This window comes from Maniola jurtina, chromosome 16 (assembly GCF_905333055.1).
Source record: "Maniola jurtina chromosome 16, ilManJurt1.1, whole genome shotgun sequence".
NCBI lineage: Eukaryota > Metazoa > Arthropoda > Insecta > Lepidoptera > Nymphalidae > Maniola > Maniola jurtina.
The window spans coordinates 2,471,865-2,497,831 of NC_060044.1; the positions used below are offsets into that span (position 1 = coordinate 2,471,865).

A 25,967-nucleotide genomic window follows, 5' to 3' on the forward strand; every position below is an offset into this window, starting at 1 on the left:
GTGGATGGATTGCGTAAGAGAGGATACGTGTGTAAGAGGGATGGAAAATGCGTTGACGTATGACAAAAGTGAGTGGAAGAAAAAGACATGTTGTGCCGACCCCACATAGCGTGTGGTAAAGGATAAGTAGGAGAAGAGTGCGTTTGCGAGCGAAGTGCGCTCACGGCATTTGCGTCTACACGACGTAACCACAAGTGAACTTCACACGCGCTCGTGAATTGCAAGAACTATATAGAAGATACTTCATTCAAAAAATAATTCATAAAATAAGCATAAAGCCGAATTACTTCAAAATACACGTTTTACAGGAGTAACGCGAAAAGATTTCACGAGGTAAAAAAAACAGCCAGCTCTAGTATGAAAGTCAGTGTTAATCTAAACCTACCTATATCTAGTCATGATTGTATCTCGATAGTACATCGAGAGAAAATAATCTCGCTGCGAGAAAACGACCATTAAAACACGCTTGCACTGTAAAATACGCGACAGGTCGGGATGGCAACCGGGCTGAGAACGTCCCGCGCTAACCCGATCGCCATCTCACTATCTCATATGTCGCGTACTAAGTACGTAAGTGAAATAGTGTCACAATTTTAAAAATAGGTTTAAACTAAATTACAGATAGATTTCTAAATTACAACTTTATAGTTTTTTGTACTATTGGTGGTTTTTAGTTACATAGACTTAATATTAGACACACAGTTTATTTACAAAATCTTCCGATACTTCTGGAGCCATCGAATTCGAAGTAATAAAATAGAAATGGCATTTGCTGTCTTTCATACCGGGACAGCGATTTTACCAAATCCGAACGAGTTGGTAAAAATCGGTACATACAAATATATTTCCAACTAACTTATGCCAGCGAACATTCCACTATTATTTGCAAAAACAACTAAAACCCAGCTCCATTTATTTCAACATACAGTTGAAATTGAGGTATACGGTACAAGAAAACACGAAAAATGACAAGACATCAAATAATTCTATCTTTTCACAACATATTTCTCTCAACCTAGTTTCTGTCCGACATGGCTCCCAGTATGAACTCTGTGAAGACCGCGACGGCAGCACGTCGCTTGAGACCGGCCCACAGCGCGCGGTTCTATGACCTCCTTCCATTTCCCGCCCGAACTTTCCACTATTATTTACGAAAACAACAAGCTCAGCTCCATTTATTTCAACATACGGTTGAAATCACATCACATTAATCACACTAATATTATAAAGGCGAAACTTTGTATGTGTGTATGTGTGTGTGTGTGCGTGTATGTTTGTTACTCCTTCACGCAAAAACTACTGGACGGATTTGGCTGAAATTAGGAATGGAGATAGATAATATCCTGGATTAGCACATAGGCTACTTTTTATCCCGGAAAATCAAAGAGTTTCCACAGGATTTCAAAAACCTAAATCCACGCGGGCGAAGTCGCGGGCATCGGCTAGTTGAGGTATAAGAAACACGAAAAATGACAAGACATCCTAATCACAGACACGATAGGACATCATAATTCTATCTGTTTACAACATATTCCTCTCAATATTGAGTTTCTGTCCAAACATGCCTATTAGTATGAACTCTGTAGAGACCACGACAGCACCACGTCGCTTGAGACCGAGCCACAGCGCGCGGTTCTATATGACCTTCCTCCCAGGCACGGATCCACCGTTGTGGGAGGTGGGCATGCCCACAACCCCAATACACGTGCGACTTCACACTTCCACGGTCGGCGTTTGATTTAACATGTTATCCTTTAAACTTGTAAAAATTTCATCATAATCGATTTAGTAGTTAAGTCTAACGCACATTTACTTTTATAATTTTCGTGAGCGAATAAACTAACATTTTACAGGTTTAAAAAAAAGAATGAATTAATTTACTAGTGTTTGCCCAATGGCTTTGCCCACGTGGAACTAGGTACACTGTACAAAATCTGGATCAGGGTGTCACATGATTTGTAAACATCTCCTATACAGGAATGCACTAACTATATCGATCATGAGCGAGTTCATACTCCGACTGGCACTTGGCCGATTTGACTTGGCCAGTCGGCTGAGAGATAATGCTCCATAATTTACAGCACGAAGGGGAGGACATTATTATTAGAATGCCCCTAAACTAAAAAAAATTCACCACTCCCCACATCTGATTATGGCCGCAGGGCCAATCGCAGATGGACATATTGGAAAGAAAAAAAAAACTTGGCCGATTTTTGGGTGGCTGTGCCCACAATCTTTTGTGAGGGCTGGATCTGCGCCTGCAGTTCGTGATTCCATTTCCCACCCGAACATTTCACTATCACTTATGAAAATAATTTAAAAGCTTTATTACCTTTGACATATGGATCAAATTGTGATATAATACTGTATAAGTATAACGAAAAGACAACACAGAAGTGTATTAAGATAAATGCTTTATCGAGTATGACAACCATAAAAAGATTCGAAAGTCCTTTCCATCTGTCCCATGCACAACATATACTTCTTAATTTCGGCTTTCTGTTTCAACACGCCTCCCAGTATAAATTCTGGGGTGACTAAGATGGCGCCACGTCGCTTGAGGTCGGCCCACAACTCATCGTCGCATTGCGCCGACACACAAACCCAGTTAGGTCCTTCCTCCTTCCATTTTCCACCCGAACATTCCACTATCACTGAAAAAAAATATATATATATATATAACTTATTATTATTGAAATAAAACCTCTTTAGGCAATAGCAAATAGCAGCTTGGTCTGAGAGTACAATAACTCATTAGTTCTCTCTTAGTTTTTAAGGTTTCATACTTGAAGGATGCCAACCCTATTACTAAGCCTCCGCTGTCCATCAGTCTGTCTGTCTGTCCGGGTGACATAGGCTACATTTTATATGAATAAAATCGACCTGACCGATGAAAATTGGGGATCTCCAAGTTTTTTTTTTCTCTTTTATCAAGTGGGATAGCAAAGGAACAAAGAAAACATTTTTATTTAATAAATATAAATATAGTTAATTCCTATTTACATTGTTGAAATAAGGAAGGATGATTAGTGTAAAAGAGAGACATAGTTTCTTTATCCTTTTGTTTCCTAGAAAAGATGAACTACTTGCAAGACGGGCGTTCTGGGTAGTTCTGGCACGTGGTGGTAGTGAAGAGTTTCTGTTATTTTCACAAATTTTAAGTGTGACAAGCACAGTGATGTTTAACTAGCAGCATGATAATCTTCAAAATTATTTTGAATTAAACTAATCTACTGAAATTTGCACCTTGACATGAAAAAACGATTATAATACCAGAATTACGAAACAAAGAGTAATGTATTATACCTCATTTGAATTGGCATTAAATCAGCAAGTTTTTCTAATACAGAGTCATTTTTCCGTAGTACATTTTTTTTTTCAAAGTGCGCTTTTAAAGTGACACTTAATTTTTGGTAACGCTTTAAAAGTTTTGGAAAAAAATTAATTGCTCTTCTAATTTGGTAGCCAGAGCCTCAATAGAAGGTTTGTAGTGCTGATACATTATCTAGTAATGACACAACATCGTTTGTTTTATTGTTTTTTATCACATTTTTTTTAATTAGTGTAATTGTAAGAGAATTTGGTATTTTGTTAAAAACCCAAAAATATTGATAACTTTTAGGGCAATTTAAATATGGCCATGCTGTAGAATTTTTTTTTGCTCTATCTATCTCTCTATTGCGTTTGATCCACGACTTTTTGACCACCCTGTATATATATAAAAAAAAAAACTCACGCTTCAATTCTGGTGGTCTGGGCACAACATTGGGTGTGCATGACACATTGTATCCCTTGAGGAAGTCCCTCTTGCCGACCAGTGTCCGATGCAAGTTGAATTTAAACTTCCTTTCGCTCACTTCATCTACCAATATGTACTGCCATGGATCTGGACAAAAAGGTTGAAATATAGATGAATCGCCCGCTATTAAATATCCGACCGAAGTAGCCCGGTAAATACAAAAACTCAAAATCCATACTAATATTATAAATCTTTTCACGGCCCAACAGTGTAACCGATTCTGACGAAATTTGGTACACGGTTAGCTTATATCCCGGGGATGGACATAGGCTACGTTTTATCCCGGAAAATCAAAGAGTTCCTAAAAATCCATCCACTTAACAGATTTGTATGTTAGGTACCGAAGTAGCTTGCGTCCCTGTAATCGAAATAGGCAACTTTTTATTCCGGAAAATCAAACAGTTCACACGGGATCTTCAAAAATCAAATCCACGCGGGCGAAGTTGCGGGCATCTTCTAGTTCTAAATATTTTTATTCATTTAGACTTTTACAAGAACTTTTGTATCGTCAAAAGCATCTACCACTGGTTCGGAATGCCTTTCCTGCCGAGAAGAACCAGCGAGAAACTCTGCGTATGCTCTTTTCAAAGATAATAATTAATTAATTGTTATACAATATTATGCCATGTATAAAAGTAATTGAAGTCCCGCGCATTGCTGGAACGAGCTGCAGGTCAAAGCCACACTCTTTTATCATTTACATTATCTTCGATTGTAAAATATGCTTTTTCTAAGTCAAGTCTAAAACTGACTGTGTTGGATTGTGTGTGGGACAAGCTGTCTTAATACATTGGGTATTTACATATATCTACATTATAGAATAGAATAGAATAGAATAGATTTTTATTCAAATAAACTTTTACAAGTGCTTTTGAATCGTCAAATAATTTACCACTGGTTCGGAATGCCGTTCCTACCGAGAAGAACCAGCAAGAAACTCGGCGGTTGCTCTTTTCAATTGTGCAATTTACAATAATATAGAGATAAGATAGGTGCAAAATCTCATATTTCGAGCTTGAGGTATACTCTACATTTTCATAAGTCTGCAAATCAGTGCATGTCTGTCGGTACTCGGTAGTAATAAATACTTACCAACAATCATATTAGTGTCGGAACAAACTTGGACCCAATCAGGGCCAACGATTGGCTTGCCGAGGCCAATAGCGCAGAGAAGCTTGAACGTCCTCTTAATCTGCAGCGTCAGCACTACTGTGCAGGTCACCACATCCGATACTACTACGGCACCTTTAAATAAAATATTATTGCTGATTGATTGGTAAACTGGGACCAATTTATTAAGCCCACGGCCTTAGCTAGGGGGCTGGCACTATGGGGCAATGCCCTACCTTAGAATACCAATGCCCTCAAAAAAATTCAAAATTCAAAATATATTCAATTAAACTTTTACAACACGTGCTTTTGAATCATCAAAATAATCTACCACAGGTTCGGAATGCCGCCGTTCCTACCGACCTCATAGTATATTATGATAGAAAAAATTACCAAGTCTAGCGTAGCTATATCTCAACAATAAAATTCTGAACTAACAGTGGTTTGTCACAATAACTTTGGAATGTATTGCATCTGTGGCAACCAAAGAATATAAAATGCTGTGTACGAATCTACGAACATTGACTGCAAGCAGAGGCGCCCTAGGGGTCACGAAAGAAAGGCAGGCATGGCATATCTGGTCTTTTGCAGCACCAGAGGAACCACTGATGCTTTTCCAGCTTTCCTGAAAACTTTACTTCTGCTCTACCTGTAATTGCCCTACCTTTAGCTGATCAAGCCTGGATCCTGTGTACATAGTTGTTTTGAGAGGGGTCAGTGAAGCTGGGTCATAAGAAACTAACTGCTTCGCAGTTTCGAGTGCAGAGCACTCAACGATTACTGGATGGGACAGGACATGAGCATTACGACAAATTTAAGCCTTGACTATGCTCGCATCTGATGGTAAGTGACGATGTAGGGGTAATGCCGTAACAAAGCGGACGTAATGTTGTCAATAAAAATTTATCTACATTAACAAGGTGCTGTAATGGCGACCTCGAAACGAGTCGCAGAGAGCCGCAGATTTCAAGCAGCCCAAGACCGTGGCGTGTGGAAGTCCTTAGAGACCTATATCCAACAGTGGGCGTCTATCGGTTGATAATGGTGAAACTTGTCATGGAATAATAATATTAAAAACCAGCCAAGAGCAAGTCAGACCCGCGCACCGAGGGATCCGTACTCGGGTAATTTTCCGACGTTTTGCACGATAATTCCAAAACTATTACACAATGTACAGGTAAAGCCTTTTCATATGATACCCCCCTTGGTATAATTATCTTACTTTAAAAATTGAAACACATTTTAATTTTATTTAATAATGTAACCACAAATTCGCGGTTTTCAGATTTATACCTTTACTTGTGCTATAAGACATACCTACCTACCAATTTTCATAATTCTAGGTCAACGGGAAGTACCCTATAGGTTTTCTTAACAGACAAGACGGACGGACGGATGGACAGACAGACAGACAACAAAGTGATCCTATAAGGGTTGCGTTTTTCCTTTGAGGTATGGAACCCTAAAAAAGTAAAACTTACCTAACTTCTCCAGTTTATTCTTCACTTCATCACTAGGAAATGCGGTAAATAAAACATACTGCGTCTTATTTTTCCTAGTTGGTGTAGCTCTAAGTATCGACATATTACTACTCAGTCTTCTAGGTTTCTTTGCATTAGGTACCTCAAGTTCGGAACTTGCAGGCCTTTTGAGTTTAGTTGGTGAATCATTGCTTGTATCTGATGATACCTGATTACTGATAGCACTGTACACTGAACTATGTTCGTGTTTTGATGATAGTATATTAATTGGTTCTTCTGAATTCTTTCTTTCTTTTGTTGGTTTTTCTTCAGTTTCCTTCTCCGAGGATCTAGCAGGTCTTCTCTTTGTTCCAATTTCAGGAGACCTAGATCTTTCTTTACGAGGTTTTTTCTTCACTCCTAACTCTGGAGACCCAGATCGTTCTTTACTGTGGGTTTTCTTTACTTCTAACTCTGCACTTCTTTCTTTCTTCGTCCTTTTTATTTCTGTTTCCAACGATTTAGATCTTTCCCTTTTCTTTACTCCTACCTCTGGAGAGCTAGATCGTTCTTTACTAGGGATTTTCTTCACTTCTAACTCAGTACTTCTTTCTTTCTTTGTTCTTTTTCTTCCTGTTTGCAGAGATTTAGATCTTTCCCTTTTCTTTATTCCTAACTCTGAAGACATAGATCGCTCTTTACTGGCAGGTTTCTTTACTTCTACCTCGGCACTTCCTTCTTGCTTCGTTCTTTTTCTTCGTGTTTCAGGAGATTTAGATCTTTCTTTATTCGATTTCTTATCGCTCTTATTACTTTTGTCTGTCCTTAATTCATCTTTTTCTGTTGATTTGGATATTTTGCTGTTAGAATTTAACTCGTTTTTTCTTATTTCTTCTTCTTTTTGTTTACTGCGTGTACTTCTACCTGTACTATTTGAATGATTCTTTTCATTAGACTCCTCTGAGGTAGTCTTTTTGATATTGGGCTTAACGTGGTCGATCATCTCGTCTTTTTGTTTAGGTTTTCTTTCTCTTTTAGATTCAATTCTCGTAGGGTTTTCTGTTGCTACTTTTGTAGGGTTATTTTTTTTAGAGTTATGCTGATCTTTTGCGCTACTACTGTTTTTATCACATCGACCATAGTCTTCAACTTTACTTTTACTTGATTTCTCTTTCTTATGTTTATCATTGTTTGCATTTGAAGATCGCCTGTCAGTTTCAATTTTTCGCGCTTTTGTTAAATTAGGATTTAGTATTTTTTCGGCCTCATCTTTAAAAGTTTCATCGCAGTTTTGTATCCTCAACGTTGGCTTTCGCACTCGAGAGCTACTTCTTACAGGTTTAGTTTCCAGATCGAACTTATCTGAGAGATTAATCCTGATTTTACGTGTCACTGTCTCTTTAAGTTTCAATTTGATCGGCGTACTTTTCTCTGAATTAATGTCTGACTCGCTAAGATCGTCCTTTAATGATTCAAGGTCTGAATTAGCTAGTAGCGATATCCCAGTTTTGATTTCTTGGGTGTTAGGCAAATCAGTTTCTAACACTGAGAGACAATCTATCTTTTTTGGAGTGGCCACAATATCTGAGCCATCACTAGGCACTTTTTTTAGAACGGTTACGTCTTTTTGAACTCCAACTACGTCTTGAATTTGTAAACACGTTAAATTAGAAACAAATTCGGAGATTTTTTCGTCTGCATCAATACTTTCAGATGAATCATTTTGAAAAGATCTAGTAATACTGTCTTCTTTTTTTGTAAACTGATTTTTTTCACTATTTAAGACTTTGACTTCTGGAGACGGAGCTTTTTGAGAACATAAGTCATTAAAAAGCTCTTGCGTAGCTGCGTAATATTTCTCATCATCATCATCGTCAGTTATTTCAATAACAGAACTACTTTTGTTATTACTTTCGTCAGCCCTTCTCTTCTTTTTAATGGGTGATTGTAAAGGAACTTTAAATTTTACAACTTCCTCAGAATAAATTTGTTGAGTTAGAGCTTCTTCGAAACAAGTGCTTATGTCTTGTTCGGGGTCTAACACTTGTGTCGGTAAATTCGAGATGTCAGGTTTTTGTTTACGAGTATTTTTAATAGTCTTATTTTCTTCAATAGTTATTATTTGAGTAGGTAAGTTTTCAAAACTATCATCTTTGTTGGCCAATTTTGTGCTTTTTTCATAAATTTTCGTATCATCTAAAATTTGAGTTGGTAAATCTTCTATGTTTTCCACAAGTTTATTTGGTTGGATTATGTCATTGTCATTTGAGTCTTCACAATCAGTTAAGTCGTCATCATTGTTTAATCCGGGTTTTATCTGAGTAGGAGCAATATTTATTTCTTCACGGTCAGTGGAACTGTCAGATTCAATCCTATTAGCTCGTTTTCGTGGAACAAAATTAGTGTCTTGTGATTCTGTAAATTCGTCAGTTACTATTTGGTTTTCAATGTTAGATTTAGGTGAAAGCAATTGTTGAGATTCAAAATCATTTTCGAATGGCTCGTTGTCGATTTCGTCAAACAGTATTATATCATCTGAAACATTACTAGAACTAGACAACTTAGGTTTAACATTCAATATCACTTGCGTTTCTGCATTGTGTATGCTATCTTTTGGTGATACAGGTTTCTCATCAAATGGCATTTGCGTTTCAGCATTGTAAATATTGCTAACATTTTCTTTGTTATGTGTTCTAGAAATAATTTTCAGGTTTTCTTGCTCTTGCCTTTTGCAAGCCAAATAATCTTGAGCTGGCAATTGCGTTTCTATTTCATGAATGTTAAGCGAATCTGAACTTTCTACAATTTGAGTGTTGGCATTATAAATAGAATCTAAATTTTCGTTTTGGTTTACTGGTACTTGTGTATCCAATTTGTCTATTTGTGTGTCTATATCATGAATACTTTGCTCATGTACTTTGTTGGTACGGGAATGGCCTGGCGATGTCAATGAATCATTAAGATTATGAGAAACATTTGACTGCATACTAAAAGAGTCAGACTTTTTAGAGGAGCTCCAATACACATTATCAATTTTATTTGTACCAATGGGTTTAATTAATATTGTTTTGCCACTTGATTTCCAAAAAATATCATTTGGGCTTTTGAATGCATTTTTTGGTTGTTGTTCTGATGCTGCAATGAATGAATCTTCCTGCAAATTAAGACAAAAAAACAATAAATAATAATTTGATAAAACATATGCTAATCTGCAGTGATTGAATGCAGTGCAGTGCTTGATAAGCTCTAAGCACAATTCTGATATAATAAGAGGTTGCTTGACAGAAACTGCTTTAGCAATAAAGTCGCCTTTGCACCCTCATCTATCGTTTTTTCTGTGTTTTATGCATATTATATGTTTGTGTGTGCAATAAAGAATTCCAAATTAATAGATAAATTAAAAACCGTTCAAATGCTGAATAACTGTGTCATTTTTTGTATGGACAAGTTAATATCAAACATACACACATACATAGACTGCCAAAATCATAACCCTTCCCTTTGGCTTGGCCATAGTTGGGTAAAAAAGAAACTGGTCAAAAGCAAGTCAGGTTCGCACACACACAAAGGGTTTCGTACAATCAAACAAGACAGCACTTTTATGTCCAACACTGCAAGTCAATGATGGAGAGCACCATCTATATGTGGTTTAAGTAAACTAATTATTATTTGTTCCTGAACACATTTTTTTTTGTGATGTAACGCTTCACGGTTTTCGGATTTTTACCTTTCCTTGTGCTATATGACCTAACTACCAGCCAAATTTCATGATAGGGTTTGATTTCCTTGTCTCTAAGACACCATAGATAGACAGACAGGGCTTGCTTCGACTAATCACGTGAGCCCAGCCGATTTTTAATATTAATTATATTTCCCAGAAAGTACACTTTACTGGCATTCCCTTACCTTATCACTAACTTCTGGTGATTCAGGTATAGTTGTAGCATGTATATTGTTCTTCGAGACATGACGGTTATGCGCTGGTGTGTCAGGAATATCCATGGCCTGTGTCATTGGCAGATCATTTTCCTGAAATAGTCTGAAGACTCCAAAAACATCTCCAAATTGAACCACATCTCCATTTTTTAAAGGCTGAGATAAGAATGGTGGCAGTGTTTTCTAAAACAAAAAGAACTGTATAGTTTAGTTTAGAGATTGTGGCCAATTGTGTAGTAAACAATCTCTTTTCTGCAGGAAGCAATATGAAAGGAAGAGCAAATCACATTTAGACTGATCATTTTAGTTTATTGTGTACAATGTGTATATAATATTATATAGCAATAAGTAAATAATAAGAGGATGTGAACTGTTGTACTATGATCAATGATCATACTAAAATAGAAACATTGATGACATTTTGCTACTAAGGGCACTATCTCACTAGGACATCAGGGGCAGCGCAATCAGTGGCCCTACCAACAAATGTATACAACTCTATGGAAGTTGTAGTGTCCGCCGCTATCACCTACTGGTGGCGCATCCACTAATACATTGGAGAGAGAGGAAGATGATAATAGTAATTAAAGATAAAGTTTTTCAATGGGCTACGCCAGAAGACACATTCCGTCAGCCCTTCATTCAGCTAACCTATTCGACCTTCATTTCCCTACGTAGCCATCGAAACCTCAGCCTTTTGGCATCGCCAATTAAAAAAATTGCTATGTAATCATTAATATCATCATTCCCGCTTTCTTCTGTACCTAGGTACTATTGTGGCATCATCTTGATCAACCCATCACATGCACAGGTCTCTTTTCATAATGAGAAGGGTTTGGACCCTAGTCTAACACGCTGACACTATTAAGTATTTAGTGATAAAAGGGCAGATTCTCTACAGTTATATTAGAAAGATTACTTAATTAGGTACTTACACCTGACAATTTGGTCTTATTTGCTGACCCCAAATCCATGACCATAAAATCTCTGCTATTTAAAATGTTAATTACAGCATGCTGTCTCGATATAGACTGGAAAAGAAATAAAATAAAAAATTTACAGCACTTAAATAAATACAAAAACTAGAAAAACAAATTGATAAGTATATCAAAAATTAAAATATTGCTTAAACAAGTGATGGATATATTTAGGTTTAGATTGCATGCATGAATGCTAGAATTCATACACTAGATCAGTGTTCCGCAAAGTGTGTGCCGCGGCACACTGGTGTACCGTGATCATCAGTTGGTGTGCCGTGGAAAAATAAGGTTATCTTATAAAATTATTTTTAGTAAGGGTAAGTAAAATAAAATAAAAGAAGAAATGAGAGCAGCCTTGTCAGCGATTACTCCAAATTTAGACCGTCTATGCTCAATTAAACAAAGTTTAAGTTTGTTGATTAATAATAAAAGTTGATTAATATTACTTAAAAACTGTTTTTTAATTTGTGGTGTACCTCAATTTTTTTTCGTTTTCCTAGATGTACCTTGAACACAAAAAGTTTGCGGAACACTGCACTACATCACACTAATATTATAAAGGAGAAAGTTTGTGTGTGTGTGTGTGTGTGTGTGTGTGTGTGTGTGTGTGTGTGTGTGTGTGTGTGTGTGTGTGTGTGTGTGTGTGTGTGTGTGTGTGTGTGTGTGTGTGTGTGTGTGTGTGTGTGTGTGTGTGTGTGTGTGTGTGTGTGTGTGTGTGTGTGTGTGTGTGTGTGTGTGTGTGTGTGTGTGTGTGTGTGTGTGTGTGTGTGCGTGCGTGCGTGCGTGCGTGCGTGCGTGCGTGCGTGCGTGCGTGCGTGCGTGCGTGCGTGCGTGCGTGCGTGCGTGCGTGCGTGCGTGCGTGCGTGCGTGCGTGCGTGCGTGCGTGCGTGCGTGCGTGCGTGCGTGCGTGCGTGCGTGCGTGCGTGCGTGCGTGCGTGCGTGCGTGCGTGCGTGCGTGCGTGCGTGCGTGCGTGCGTGCGTGCGTGCGTGCGTGCGTGCGTGCGTGCGTGCGTGCGTGCGTGCGTGCGTGCGTGCGTGCGTGCGTGCGTGCGTGCGTGCGTGCGTGCGTGCGTGCGTGCGTGCGTGCGTGTGTGTGTGTGTGTGTGTGTGTGTGTGTGTGTGTGTATGTATGTTTGTTACTCCTTCACGTAAAAACTACTGGACGGATTGGGCTGAAATTTAGAATGGAGATAGATTATACCCTGGAGTAGCACATAGGCTACTTTTTATCCCGGAAAATTAAAGAGTTCCCACGGGAATTTTAAAAAACCTACATCCACGCGAACGAAGTCGCAGGCATCAGCTAGTTTGAAATATTAGAAAAATATAAACTGTAATGGATCAAAAAATATAATATAATTATTGAAATCCAGTCAAGTGCAAGTCTGACTTGCACACATAGGGTTCCGTACCATCATACAAGATTATTTATTTATGTACTTTTTAATTTACAGGGCAGCTATTTTGTTATTGTTATTATTTGTTGTTATATAGTTGTAATTGAAATATTTTTTTTTTACCTATTATGGTTCATGAGATACAGGGCACTTACAGATAGACGGACAGACTGCGGAGGCCTAGTAATAACAATATAAACATGGGCATTAAAGCAGAACATATAAGGATAGTAATAATAATAATAGTCTGGATATATAATAGATAGAATGTTGGTTTATGTTATGTTTGATTGCAAAAATCAATCTTATTTTATGATTAAAAATATACTAAAAACTATTTTGACATTTAAAACATATTTTTTTAGGGTAACATACCTCAAAAGGAAAAACGGAACCCTTATCACTTTCTACTTATCACTTTGTTGTCTGTCTGTCTGTCTGTCAGTTGGTCCATCCATCTGTCTGGCCTATCAAGAAAACCTATAGGGTACTTCTCGTTGACCTAGAATGATAGGTAGGTCTTATAGCATAAGTAAGAAATAAATCTGAAAACCATGAATTTGTGTTTACATACTTAATAAAAAATTTAAATGTGTTTCAATTTTCAAAGTAAGATAATTGTAACAAGTGGGGTATCACGTGAAAGGGCTTTAACTGTACATCCTAAAACAGATTTTTATGTATAATCATTTTTGATTTATTGTGCAAAATGACGAAAAAAATACCCGAGTTCGGAACCCTCGGTGCGCGAGTCCGACTCGCACCTGACCAGTTTAAAAAAAAGTCACAACGGCGACATTCCTTTTTATTCCTGTCCAAGTGTGCTAGGAAACTGACATTATTACTTCCTTGTCAAAATAATTTAATTTGTCTAATATATTTTTCCTGTTTCTATTCAGTGCTGAAGGCAACAAGTTATTTCTTTTATTTCACGCCTAATTTCCTATTCCTAGACAGAACCCAAAAAGGATTGTTTTAATTAAATACATACCATTATATTATTCATCTCAGAATGAATTGGCAGACTTAGCACACCTCTCAGGCGTGTAGGGCGTAGGCTTATTTAAGATTTAAGGATACTTACTTTCAAATTGAGGACGATATCGCACATTTGTGGGTCTCTTCCAATTTTATTAGGACCCATTTTAAGTGGATGCTCAGTACCGCAGATACCCAAAAACCCAATCTAAAAAGACGCATGGTTTTTATTTTACTAAATACCTGTTAATTTATGCAAATAAGTGCAAAGTTATTAAAAATATTAGCAAATATTTTATAAACAATGTACGATGCTAACCTGCTCTGAAGATGTTTTTTCACGTAGACTGTCTGAATACACTTCTTGTGTACACTCAAGCCGTTGCGTTAACTCCATTTTGTTTTGCGGAATTAATCTAAAACACAATTATCACAATTATTACAAAAGTAGTGACAAAATTTTTAACAGAATGCCGGTACCTACTGTACAGACATCAGGTCTACCATAGATAATACCAAAGAGAATATAATCACTACGTTCTAAAATCTAAAAGTCTAATACCATAAAATGTCTATGGTTTCCACACAAAAACAAAAATTATGAAAATGTATGATTATTGTATCATTTGTATGCTTCAATACCAACATTAAAACACTCACATTGACAGAAAGAAGAAGAGGAAGACTTATTTTAGGCATCAGTGTCTCACAGGTTTATCCGTACACCGGCATTCCTAAAATAAATAAAACAAAAAATAAAAACGGTATAGTTAAATAGAAACGAATTTTAAGAGAACCTGTGATTTGCGACTTACTATTCTGTGGTTGCTGTTGCGTCCATTTCAAAACCAGGGCCGTAAAATAAATTTAAAAAAAAAAAACCATTTCAAAAAGTCTATCCGAACTCCGAAGTTTCGCCTGCCAGACGAATCACAGATCACTATACAAAACTACATACTCTTTGATATAAATAACTAAATAACCAATAAATAATAAAGTATGCCAGATGTGGGTCGAATTCTTTGAGTCAGTGAAAATAGTTTTATGAAATAATTTTCTCATTTCTTCCAATAGTTTTTCTTCTAAAGTTTATATCCTATAATTAATGGTATTTGTGATTTCAAATAACGATTGAAGAAGTGATTTTGCGGTTATCCTGATGACGCGATGACTCCGAAAGAGCTCACTGCTCTGCAGTTATTATAGTATTTATTTTGGTAAATTGTTGTTACTTCGCTTATTCTATTTAGGAATTGCGAACTTTAATAAGGTTTAATTGTAAATAGTCAATAAAATGCACTGGTTTTAATTTTGATAATCCTAACCAAATGGAGAATCAAAAGGGTTCATCCGATGGGGAGGATATTCCTAGTGATTTTTTTGATGATTTTTCTAAAGATGAGTTCATAGAAGGTCTCAGTGTGGTCGATAGTTGGGACGACACTGATAAGAAGCTGCTTACCACACGAACACGAATCAGCGCGGAAGACTTGAACAAAGTTGACGATCTACGGGATCTCATAGACAAAAAAGAAGATAAGATTATTGTGAAGGATAGGTTCCGTTGGAGACGAATTGATCCGCAGTCTCAAAGCAAAATCACAACTGAACAACGGCGATCAGGCAGCGCTAGCCGACTGGACAGCTACATCAAGCCGGGCAGCCGCCGCGACCCCAGCAAAACTAACGAAGCCATCAAGAAGGACAAAGAAGAAAAAGTGAAAGAATACTTGGCCAAGCATCTAGAGTCGAGCGATGACATACGTCCACCTGGAACAGAATTGGATGATTTCTTTGAAGCTAAAAAAACAACAGAACCTAAAAAGCAACCCTCTGAAGCAAAATTAATCATGGTGTCACCACCCAAGGAACGGCCGATGAAAAATCGTCGGGAATCACCTGTGAAGCGTAGGGAAACCAGAAGGGAACCACTTCCATCGAGACGGCATTGGAGTCCACGACATCCTCACGGTGTAGCACACAGTCCGCGTAAAAGTCCACGGCGCAGTCCTCGGCGGAGTCCGCGTCGCTTCAGTCCCCGCCGCGCCAGTCCGCGGCGCTTCAGTCCCCGACGTTCCAGTCCTAACAAGAACATCCGCCGAAACCAGCGAATGAGTCCGCGCAGGCAGGGTCCAAGCCTACGCAAGGCCCGCAAATCGAGATCGCCATCGAAGCACTCGTACCGGCGGTCCCGTTCACGCTCGCCGAATTTCAGAGATCGGGAGGCCCGTCGACGTTCAAGGTCACGGTCCCGAGATCGCAGGCCCGATGAAGACGATTTCCTTTATCCTAAAGATTACTATCCGCCTGAATTTGCCATAGCAAAACCAGAAATCCAATACCCAGGTCCCCCCATGCCACAGTACACGGAACCTATGATTGTGGAATACCCAGGAGAGGTGCCTCCAGGCTTTCCTTATCCACAAGCTGCACCACAATACAGTGGGTATGGAGCTCCATATGAGTATCAAGCTCCACCTGTTGCACCTATGGTGATGCCGGCTCCCCAGCCTGTTCCTGCGCCCATCCTCCCCCCCGTCATCCCTGCTCCAGGAGATATGACTCCTGGTGTAGCCCCTGTCATGGTGCCAGCCCCTCAACCGATGACTGCTCCAATGATACCCAGCCGATCTATGACCCCTCGGCGTTCAGAACCTGTAAAAGCACCACCGGCCGATGCTTTGGCAAAAGTAATTACATCTATTTTTTTATTGCTACATATATATGCCAATCCTTCTATTTATTAATAATTGTGTTAACTTTCTTTCTAAATTACAGTTAGTAGCAGACGGAATATTGTCACATGAAGATTACCTGAAGCTGGCACCAAATAAAGGTGAAGGATAAATTCTACTTATTCTTGAACAAATTCTTGAATAGACATGACATGCCCTTAGAAAACTTTACTCTGATATTGACACTACCGTATTATTTACAGGTGTTAGCCATGTCCTGGATACTCCAGCAAAGGTGGCAGGTAGGTGTTTTTCCTTTTTTGGTATAAAAATTAAAGCAATATGGGCTGTACCTATTTCGTAATATCAATTGTGTAAGCTTCACCACTTGTGTTACAAAATGTGTGATTTGACTTGGTTCAGTGGTTACTGAGAAATCTTTTTAATTAATAGGGCATATTGTGAAAAGGAAACACTGTATGGCTACATTTTGTCCTGGCACAAGTTTAGGGATTACCATACAGGGAGTAATCCGACTATTTTCTAATGTCTCTTCCATTTCATGTATCAATAGTGAAGTAAATAATGCATCCATTTGCCACTATGTCCCATAAAACCAAGACATTACATAATATTAAAATATTAAGTATACTTTGTAAGATGCATACACTACCTTAGAATTCAATAGAAAAGGATGTGACTTTTCATTTGTGTTTTATATAATTATATTCTTAACTTTTTAATTTATTGTATTCGTTTTGTATAGCATTGTCTATATTCAACAATATAGTCACAGATAGTAGTTATATTAAGTTTTACCACAATTTTAAACAATTTTAATTATGTTTTCAGTTTTGAATCGCATCAACACAGCGTTATCCAAACTAGGTAGTCTAACAGTGCCAGCCCGATTGATAATCAACAACAACATGATAACAGCTGGAGGAGAACAGAAGCAAGCACCTCCAAAGTTCTGCTCTCCGTTGAAACGACAAGCAGCCATGGAATTTCACTTTACCAAGACGGATTCCGCAACGGTCACACAACGGAACAAGCAAGTGGTCGAGCTCGTAGTACGCTCATTAAAAATGGAAAATTTGCTTGGAAAGCCCAAGAAGAAACCTAAAAAGAACACAAAGGATGCAGAAACTCAGACAACGAAGCCGTTCTGTGATGTGTGTGAAATTCGTGACTCTACAAGTTACAATGATATAGGGACATCTATTGATCGTGAACAAATTTTTTCCACAGTTCACACTCAGGTGGTGGAACAAGATCTGGTTAGTTCTAAGACAGTGTTCAACCCCAGTGGCAGCATAGCAGACGGTGCTCCCATCTCCATAGCTCACATGACTCCGGCTCAACTGGTGTCGCAGCTTGCAGCTCGAGCCAAGACCCTCAAGCAGACTGATTCTGCACCTTCCAACCAGTACAGGAATCCTCACAACAGCTACGACTATGAAGGCCGTAGCGGTGGCAGCCAATATCAACACCATGGAAATAATTATGACTATAGATACTAAAATATATTTATGGAATAATTTTATGAGTATCAAATCAAACATTTTTGTTGATCAAGTCAAAAAATGTATGAAGATTTTAGTTTGCATTTCAGTAGGGATATACTGTGTAATTGTTTTGTAAGATTTAGGTCTTAGGTCACAATGGTGCTAATTCTATTGTACACAATCTCTAAATTAAAATGAATGTATAAATGATATACGTGTATAATAGTAGCACCGATGTGTTATCAATAATAATCTGTTACAAAATAGTAGGGACTTTTGCTTTGATTCCTAATTTTAAATAATTGAATATAATTTTGTTACATGTAAGAACTTTATTATGAGAAAGCTCATTTTGTAACTTCTGTAAAATATTACTTTGTCGTCACACTTGTGAAAATCTACAAAGGTGTTGAAAAAGTATTGATTTTTAAATAGAGGTAACTATTTGGGTTATTAGAAAAAAAATATTGTAATAATAGTGAAGATTTCTGTTAGCCTAGACTGTAGTTTTGTTTGTGAGAAATTCTCAAGACAAAACTACATATTTTTCAGATTTATTGATACTTGTAAGTATTTTTTTTCATTTGAGTTTGGATTCTTGTAATACATATTATTTAAAACGCACAAGATTGTGACATTCCATATTAAAGGATTGATATCATCCAATGTGCTGGTTGGTTTGTAAACTTGTGGAAGTATTGATGCCAGTCCGAAACACAACACAACCTTTGAGTTACTTGAAATTGTACTAAAAATTTGTAAATTAAAATATAACAATAAGGTTTATAATTTGTACCTATATAGGTACTAAGGCGCAAGGTACGCGTATATAATATAGCCGAGGTGTGGCGTCTTTCTTGATAAGAAAGTCAATTTAAGTTTTATTTTCTTTGGCATAAAGGTGGCGGCGAACGTCCTTCGTGTTTTGTTTTCATTATATCAATTTCAACCTTAAGGAATAGTATGTAAAGCTGATTTCAGGTAATTATCAAAAATATTCGATTCCACTTCACTCTGTCTATTTGTGCTAGCCCTTAGATACTGCTGTTATAGGTCGCAGGAAATGTAAAGGTCTGTTGAAAGTTGCATATAGTTCTTGCATTTCATGAGTGAGCGTGGCTCATGCTTGTGCATAAAGTCATATCGCTATAAGTAAAGTAAATATGTGTGCTTGTGAGCGCCTGATTGTCCGACAGGCACGCACACTTACGCAATGTGCGTAACCACAAAGTGCGCGCTCGTGAATTGCAAGAATTAACAAATGATTCCTCATTCATGTAAATATGGGATGGAATGTTGTACACCCTCACACCTGTATCATGTCAAAGTTGCAACATTCAAGCTTTCAAGTGTAAAGTGACCTGTAACAATGCATATTAATGGATAATTTTGTAAAAAAATCAAAGATGCTGGATTTTTGATCAGAAGTGGATTCAAGACTTCAGCCATAGTTGTGCAGGATCATAATGGACTCTACATCACGTCCCACCGCGCACGGGACGAGAAATGGACCCTACTTCACGGCCCGGCGGGTGCAGGTCCAGAAATGAACTCTACACCACGGCCCATCGCGTGCAGGAATAGAAAGTGACCTCACTCTACGGCCACCGCGCGCGGGACGAGAAATGGACCCTACTTCACAGCCCGGCGGGTGCAGGTCCAGAAATGAACTCTACATCACGGCCCATCGCGAGCAGGACCAGAAATAGACCCCACTCTACGGCCCATCGCGCGCGGGACGAGGAATGTACTCTACTTTACGACCCGACGGGTGCAGGTCCAGAAATGGACTCAACATCACGGCCCATCGTGTGCAGGACCAGAAATATACCCTACTCTACGGCCCATCGAGAGCAGCGCCAGAAATATATGGATAAGTTAGCAGAGCTTCGAACAACTATTCTGCAACATATCAGAACGACGGCAGATTCATACATTTCTTATTACAAAGAAGAACTTTCTGGAAGAATACCTACACGAGCTTACTGGAATGCTGCCTGCTGGTTGCTGATACAGCTTACGACACAAAAGTTGAAGTGAACTGTGCAGTTGGTAGTTGATTTTAATACCTGTGATGTGCGAGGGTCTCATTCAGTATTGTGCTCGAACCGTTTACCACTATTTTTCAACTTTTGTAGAGTATCTACGCTGTACCTACTTAACGAAACGAGATTTTTTCTTCAATAATTTGTTATGTATATACCTACTCGTGCTTTTAAGATAAATAAAGGGATAAAAACTACCTACGAATAGTTTAATTTCACCCTAGTTCTGCTTTTGCCTATTTAGTTTTGGTTTTCAAAAAGAATTCTACCATAAGTAAAACATGAATTCGCGTTGCCTATCGATATCAATTGAATCTGGAAAGGATGTGGAAAAAAAAGCGGTGATAGCTTAGTGGTTAGGACGTGTCTGCCTCGAGAGTGCGGTTCGATCCAGACCTCTACCGTTTCACTTGGTTTAAGGAAGAAGAAAAACATTGTGAGGAGTCACCTGAGTTTTTTATAATGTTCTCAAAGATGTCTGCCGATTCGCACTTGGCCGCTTGGTGGACAATGCCTTAAACCCTTCTCATTCTTAGAGGAGGCCTAAACTCAGTAGTGGGCTGGCGTTGATTTGAGATGAGCTTGTGGGAAGAGCCCGGGTTAAGGGTGCAAGCAAAGCTGTCGCTGTTACTACACACATTGTACTTGTGACAATCGACTAATCGCAATGCGTTTCTATCGTCAACATTCCACGGTTTAGTCTAGGGCTCACAAGTCATACGACAGTGCATGTTTTCATAATATAAATGTAGGTATTGATCTGATGCATCCCGTGCGTCAGTCTAATGTGTTTGCACTTTGCATCGTGCCAACACTTGTGGCCGCGTAAGCAGCACTTTCCTGACTGGAATCAGAGTAGCTTCCTCATGGTGTACGAAGTGTTTCCCTGGATGCATAGGCACAATGTAATGTCCACACACGGAGCCTGTCAAAATGAACTGACGCTTGCCGCGTCTGTGCACAGCAATCAAACTTCTTTATTTGGTGAGTAGAGTATCCAGTCTGTTGGTAATACATAAAATTTATTTATCTATTTATGATTTCATTCATATTTGCAGGTTTTGAAGGGGATACTTTAGGAGCGTTGGGTGATTTTGGGATGGGTAACTTCAAGATTACGTCACCGATATGGTAATATTAATTGTAAAAATCAAGAAATTCAATGTCGCTGTCGCCCTCCCCGTAACCCGCGCCCTACCCCATGAGCTGTCTCAGTGATGGTATGTTTTTAATTAAGTAAGTATCGTTACCGGCAATTAAATAGTCATCTCTGACCTACGATGCGAGTGCGAGCTCGTGCAGGTATTGTTCCACGCGCTCGTGTATTGTGTACGGATGTAGCACTCACACTAATGCAGATGGCGAACGCGGGGTGCGGCGCCGGCGTGTCGCGCGGGCTGGTGTGTTCCGCTCCCTCGCGTCGCGCGCCCAATGACGCATGTTAGTTAAATCAGTAGTAAAGATCGACTAATTGTGACTATTATAACAATATCAAAACATAATGAGTTAACTTACTTAATAATGATTTACCTAATAAAAGATATACTTATCGATTTAAATGTTGTTTAATTTATATACCTCTACTAGTTATCAGTTACAGGGATAATTTCAACACAATATTGCATAAGCATAAATTAATATCACAGGAGCCTAAAGTAGTTCTGCTTCAACCGTCCAAGAAATCGTCGAGCCATTTTTCTAAGTCTTCCGGAGATTCGATTATTGGATTTTTTGTAGGACTATCTTCTTTTTGAGATATAGGTGCTGAAACAAAAATATCCAAATTAGTGTATGTACTCAGCGGGACCCCACATCGTAGGACAACATACGTAGGTCAGGTATAGTTCTAGATTTTTCCACCGAATTAAACTTAAAACTGAATTTTTTCTGTGGAAAATCTTACTATTATAAGTATGGATGTATGTTACTCAAACACGCAAAAACGGCTGAACGGATTTGGAATGGAGATAGATTATACCCTGGATTAACACAGGCTACTTTTTATCCCGAAAATCAGAGTTCCCGCGGGATTTTAAAAATGTAAAACCACGCGGACGAAGTCGCGGGGATCAGCTAGTAGGTAATGAAATAAATGCTTTTAAAGTTGTCATGTCATGTCATGTCATCCTGCTAACCAGAAGGTTAGCAGGATACATTTAAAGGAGTTTAAAAGGAACCCTTATAGGATCACTTCATTGTCTGTCTGTCTGTCTATAATAGTGTCTGGCAAGAAAAGAGAATCAAAACCTATAGGCTACTTCCTGTTGACCTAAAATCCTGAAAGGCAGACAAATAATTATAGCACAAGTAAAAGAAAAACCGATCAAGTACGAGCCTGATTTCCACGCAAAGGGTTCCGTATCATTGTACAAGATGATCATAACATTTATGTAGAACAACTGCAAGTTAATGACGGATAGCGCCGTCTATATTGTGTGATTTAGAATTTTTGTCTTTTGAGAAAAAATCCGAAAACTGTGAATTTGTGGTTAGATCATAAAAAAATTAAAATGTGTTCATGAACATCATTAATTTGCAATGTTGCTCATTAAAGTGTTATATCTTGTACGATGGTACGGAATCTGACTCGCACTTGACGGTTTTTTTAATATACGGCTGAAGACCTTACAAATTAATTTCAAACTTTAGTTCACTCTTGGTCAAAATGTATAAGAAAAAACTCAATAGGTATACGAGGGGAGGTCCAAAAGTGCGTGGAATGAAAGGGTTTTAAATAAAAATGAAACAACAAATCTATTTTTAGGGTTCCATACCTCAAAAGGAAAAACGGAACCCTTATAGAATCACTTCGTTGTCTGTCTGTCTGTCCGTTTGTCCGTCGTGTCTGTCAAGAAACCTATAGGGTACTTTCTGTTGACCTAGAATCATGAAATTTGGCAGGTAGGTAGGTCTTATAGCAGAAGTACAGGAATAAATCTGAAAACCCCGAATTTGTGATTACATCATTAAAAAAATATTAAAACGTGTTTCAATTTTCAAAGTAAGATAACTATACCAAGTGGGGTATCATATGAAAGGGCTTAACCTGTACATTCTAAAACAGATTTTCATTTATTTTTATGCACGAAAGTTTTTGATATATCGTGCAAAATGTCGGAAAAAATAGCCGAGTACGGAACCCTCGGTGCGCGAGTCTGACTCGCACTTGGACGGTTTTTTTTCCTTTTCAATACCATCACCCTTAGCTGAATACATTTATTAGATCTATGAATTAATTTTTCTAAACCATCGTAAACTATGAAACATCACCCTTAAACTTACCTTTGAGAGATTCTTTTTCTTTTGGTACAATATCTGGCTTCAACATTTCAGATTTCTTTTCAATCTTTGGTTCTTTATTTTTCACAACTTTATTTTGTACCAAATCATTGTCTATCAATTTATTACTATCACTTCTTTTAGTTTCACTAGAAGTATTAGAAACTTTAATATTTTCTGATTCCTTCATTGCCTTATTTGAATCTTTAGTTTGGTAAGAACTTTCTATAGGTTCCGATATGGATATTTCAGATACTAGTTTCTCTGTGGTAACATTTGATTGTTCTATAGTGTCATTATTTTCTATTTTTTTATCTTCACTTAGGATTTCTGCATTTAGAGCAACATTTTTGCCTTCATTTACTATTTCTGAATTTTGACAAGCATTTTCACCTTTATTTACTAATTCTTTACTTGTTTCTGGCTCTTCACATTCCTCTAGTTTAATATCTTTGAATTGATTTAGCATCTTATCATTTTTATCTTCATTTGCATCTACAGATTCATTAGCTTCACCCATTTTTTTTGAATCCATACTGTTGTTTGATTTTAAACTATTTAAAATATTTTCTTGCGCTTCTATTTCAGGTGTGGCAAACTTTTTGTCGCCGTAATATTTGTGTTTATACTTAGCTGCTCTATGGTTCATAGTTTGGATATCACTCTCATTAAAGAATGATGAATCAATGCTATTTCGTTCATAAAATGGTATGGTAGAGAGAGCTATTGATAAGTTATCCATATTGATATCAAAATATTTGTCGTATGGCGAGGGGCCCGTGGTGATGTCCCAAGATTTCTCATGTTTGAATTGAAAATGTGCACCAACTGTAAGAGGTGCTTGAATGAGGGCCTGTAAATGAAAAGATCTCTGTTATTATACAAAATAATACACCTGCCTAACTGGGCAATAATTATATCCCACTATCCATATTATGATAGTGAAAGTATGAAAGTGTGCTTGTTATTGGTCTCTGCTTTAATCACTGGAGCAAGGGATCAACGTGAATTTTGCATGGGTATAGTTAGAGTTGGAGAATGACATAGGCTACTTGATGTTCTGAAAAATCTGAGTTCTCACAGGATTTTTAAAATCATAAAACTAAATGGATAAGCCCTCCCATTGGTCAGACGACATTACCAAGCTGGCGGGAAAGACTTGGAGGAGGCTCGCACAACACCGAGAGGAATGGCGTGCACGTGAGGAGGCCTATGTCCAACAATGGATTAACAAAGGCTAAGAAAGAGAAGAAGAGAAATGGATAAAGTTGTGGGCGTCAGCTAGTTGGCTATAACTGTATAATTTGAAAAGCTATTACATTGGAAAGCATAGAGTTGGTACTCGGTAGATCAATAGGTGGACAGACAACATTACACAAATAATCACCTCATAATCGGCTCCCAAGTTTTCCTGTTCATCGATTTCTTCATAACTCTCTATTGGCATTTCATACTTGGCCCAATTACTTTGTATTTCCTTCTTCTTGTATTTACTGTTAGCTTCTTCAGTTATTTTTAGTATTTCGTCAGTTTCTCTCTTCAGGCTTTTGTAGAATTCTGGTGGAGGAGGTTCATACGCTGGCTTTTCTGGGGCTGTAACTGTGCAGAATGCATATAAATTATTGTGTAATACTAGGCGATGCCCACAACTTCATCTGTGTGGATTTAGGTTTTTAAAAATCTTGAGAGAAATCTTTGATTTTCTGGGATAAAATGTAGCATGTCTCCAGTATGCAAGGTATATCTGTACATTTTAAAATCAGTAAAGCAAATGGGTCATGATATGACAAGGTAACAGACAGACTTAGCTATACACTTTCATATTTTATAATATTTGCAGATTTCAATCATAAACTTGTGGTTAAACCTGAATCGATTATGTCTTGCATCTCTTTTTCAACTTGTCTATGCAAGACATTAGTTTGGTTTCGATCTTACCTAGTTTGTTTTTGTTTGGTACTTTCAGGTTACCATGTTAAGCTGGTTTCAGTTATTGTCACTAACATCTGACAATAATCAAAAAAGCTGAGTTGAAACTCAGAGTATATTATGTGGAAGGATGTGGGAGGCGGGAGCCCACCAACAAAACTCCTACCATTGTGAAATGTGATTAATGGAAAAGTGTCATGATTGATAACAATGAGAAATTAAAGAAGAGAGATTCAAAACTTGAAAGTGTTTATGAATATTATGTAGGTACCTTTGGGTGGTTCAGGCTCTTTTTCAACTTTCTTCTCGATAGGAGCTGCATGTTGTCTGCCCCGACGTTTCCTCTGATCCTTGGGCTCATGTTTACCCTTTTGCCTGAACAGTAAAAGTAAAAAAATATATTTGTAAATGGTTCACAGCTGTTAGAACTTTTAATCGTGTACTGTGTTATACTCACTGATTTTTCTTTGTGTCTTCAGGCATTTTCTCAGGTTATTGCGAGCCTTAAAAGCACAACTTTTAGGTTATCTAAGAATTAAATCAAAACCGGATTACATACATATCTATGGGATTACAGAAGTGGTCTGTGATCAAAACAAGATCAAAACTCCATAACAACTCCATAATGTTTTTTTTTTCTTTAAATCTGGCTTTACTCTGATTAGCCAATGTCAAGTTTGTGATATTTTCAAGTTATTGAATTTATACAAGTATGGACTCCGTCTGCGCCGGCGCCCGCCGACATACGCGCGGCGCCCCTTTAGAGCGCTTCCCAGTCAGTTCCACCACCAAAAAACACAAAAACCAGCCACTCTTAACAAAAAAAAACACTCCAAACAAGCACAGCACGCGCGCCAGCAAGCGCCATCAC

The 25,967-nt window shown here is 38.0% G+C and overlaps 3 protein-coding genes across 12 annotated transcripts; 1 reads left to right on the forward strand and 2 right to left on the reverse strand.

Moving 5' to 3' along the window:
- Positions 1-1,539: 1,539 nt before the first annotated feature.
- LOC123872946 (mediator of DNA damage checkpoint protein 1-like) lies at positions 1,540-14,339 on the reverse strand. Of its 6 annotated transcripts, XM_045917563.1 has the most exons (10): positions 13,980-14,141; positions 13,767-13,868; positions 11,241-11,336; positions 10,276-10,488; positions 7,116-9,523; positions 6,920-6,992; positions 6,391-6,793; positions 4,892-5,044; positions 3,737-3,886; positions 1,540-2,654 (listed from the first exon to the last, which is right to left on the reverse strand). In XM_045917563.1, exons 1-10 carry the CDS (start codon positions 14,055-14,057, stop codon positions 2,416-2,418), a joined length of 3,915 nt encoding a protein of 1,304 aa, XP_045773519.1. In that variant the 5' UTR covers positions 14,058-14,141; the 3' UTR covers positions 1,540-2,415. The 6 variants fall into 6 exon arrangements, with proteins under 6 accessions (XP_045773519.1, XP_045773513.1, XP_045773515.1 ...); XM_045917557.1 differs by adding an exon at positions 14,321-14,339 and having other exon boundaries at positions 6,391-9,523; positions 13,980-14,076; XM_045917559.1 differs by having other exon boundaries at positions 6,391-6,992.
- A 230-nt stretch (positions 14,340-14,569) lies between these two features.
- On the forward strand, positions 14,570-20,085 carry LOC123872947 (pollen-specific leucine-rich repeat extensin-like protein 1). 3 transcript variants are annotated; one of them, XR_006797571.1, is made up of 5 exons: positions 14,570-16,350; positions 16,439-16,496; positions 16,599-16,637; positions 17,188-19,500; positions 19,541-20,085. XR_006797571.1 is itself a non-coding variant. In XM_045917564.1 (4 exons), the coding sequence occupies exons 1-4, from the start codon at positions 14,989-14,991 to the stop codon at positions 17,856-17,858; spliced, it is 2,130 nt and encodes a 709-aa protein (XP_045773520.1). In that variant the 5' UTR covers positions 14,570-14,988; the 3' UTR covers positions 17,859-20,085. The 3 variants fall into 3 exon arrangements, 1 of the variants encoding a protein (XP_045773520.1); XR_006797572.1 differs by having other exon boundaries at positions 17,188-19,381; XM_045917564.1 differs by having other exon boundaries at positions 17,188-20,085.
- A 1,352-nt stretch (positions 20,086-21,437) lies between these two features.
- LOC123873030 lies at positions 21,438-25,686 on the reverse strand. 3 transcript variants are annotated; one of them, XM_045917686.1, is made up of 6 exons: positions 25,554-25,684; positions 25,368-25,471; positions 24,555-24,766; positions 23,561-24,020; positions 23,171-23,521; positions 21,438-21,652 (listed from the first exon to the last, which is right to left on the reverse strand). In XM_045917686.1, the coding sequence occupies exons 1-6, from the start codon at positions 25,577-25,579 to the stop codon at positions 21,555-21,557; spliced, it is 1,251 nt and encodes a 416-aa protein (XP_045773642.1). In that variant the 5' UTR covers positions 25,580-25,684; the 3' UTR covers positions 21,438-21,554. The 3 variants fall into 3 exon arrangements, with proteins under 3 accessions (XP_045773642.1, XP_045773641.1, XP_045773640.1); XM_045917685.1 differs by having other exon boundaries at positions 23,171-24,020; positions 24,555-24,760; positions 25,554-25,686; XM_045917684.1 differs by having other exon boundaries at positions 23,171-24,020.
- Positions 25,687-25,967: the final 281 nt, after the last annotated feature.

Coding starts and splice junctions, on each gene's coding strand:
- LOC123872946 (XM_045917557.1), bottom strand. CDS start 14,057: ATGGAGTTAACGCAACGGCTTGAGTGTACACAAGAAGTGTATTCAGAC. Junction 3,887..4,891: donor CGACACTAATATGATTGTTG/GTAAGTATTTAT, acceptor CTTTTTGTCCAG/ATCCATGGCAGTACATATTG. Junction 2,655..3,736: donor CAGACCACCAGAATTGAAGC/GTGAGTTTTTTT, acceptor ATTTTTTTTCAG/TGATAGTGGAATGTTCGGGT.
- LOC123872947 (XM_045917564.1), top strand. CDS start 14,989: ATGGAGAATCAAAAGGGTTCATCCGATGGGGAGGATATTCCTAGTGAT. Junction 16,351..16,438: donor CGGCCGATGCTTTGGCAAAA/GTAATTACATCT, acceptor TCTAAATTACAG/TTAGTAGCAGACGGAATATT. Junction 16,497..16,598: donor GAAGCTGGCACCAAATAAAG/GTGAAGGATAAA, acceptor TATTATTTACAG/GTGTTAGCCATGTCCTGGAT.
- LOC123873030 (XM_045917684.1), bottom strand. CDS start 25,579: ATGCCTGAAGACACAAAGAAAAATCA. Junction 25,472..25,553: donor GAAGACACAAAGAAAAATCA/GTGAGTATAACA, acceptor TTTACTGTTCAG/GCAAAAGGGTAAACATGAGC. Junction 21,653..23,170: donor AGAAAAAGAATCTCTCAAAG/GTAAGTTTAAGG, acceptor TTTTTGTTTCAG/CACCTATATCTCAAAAAGAA.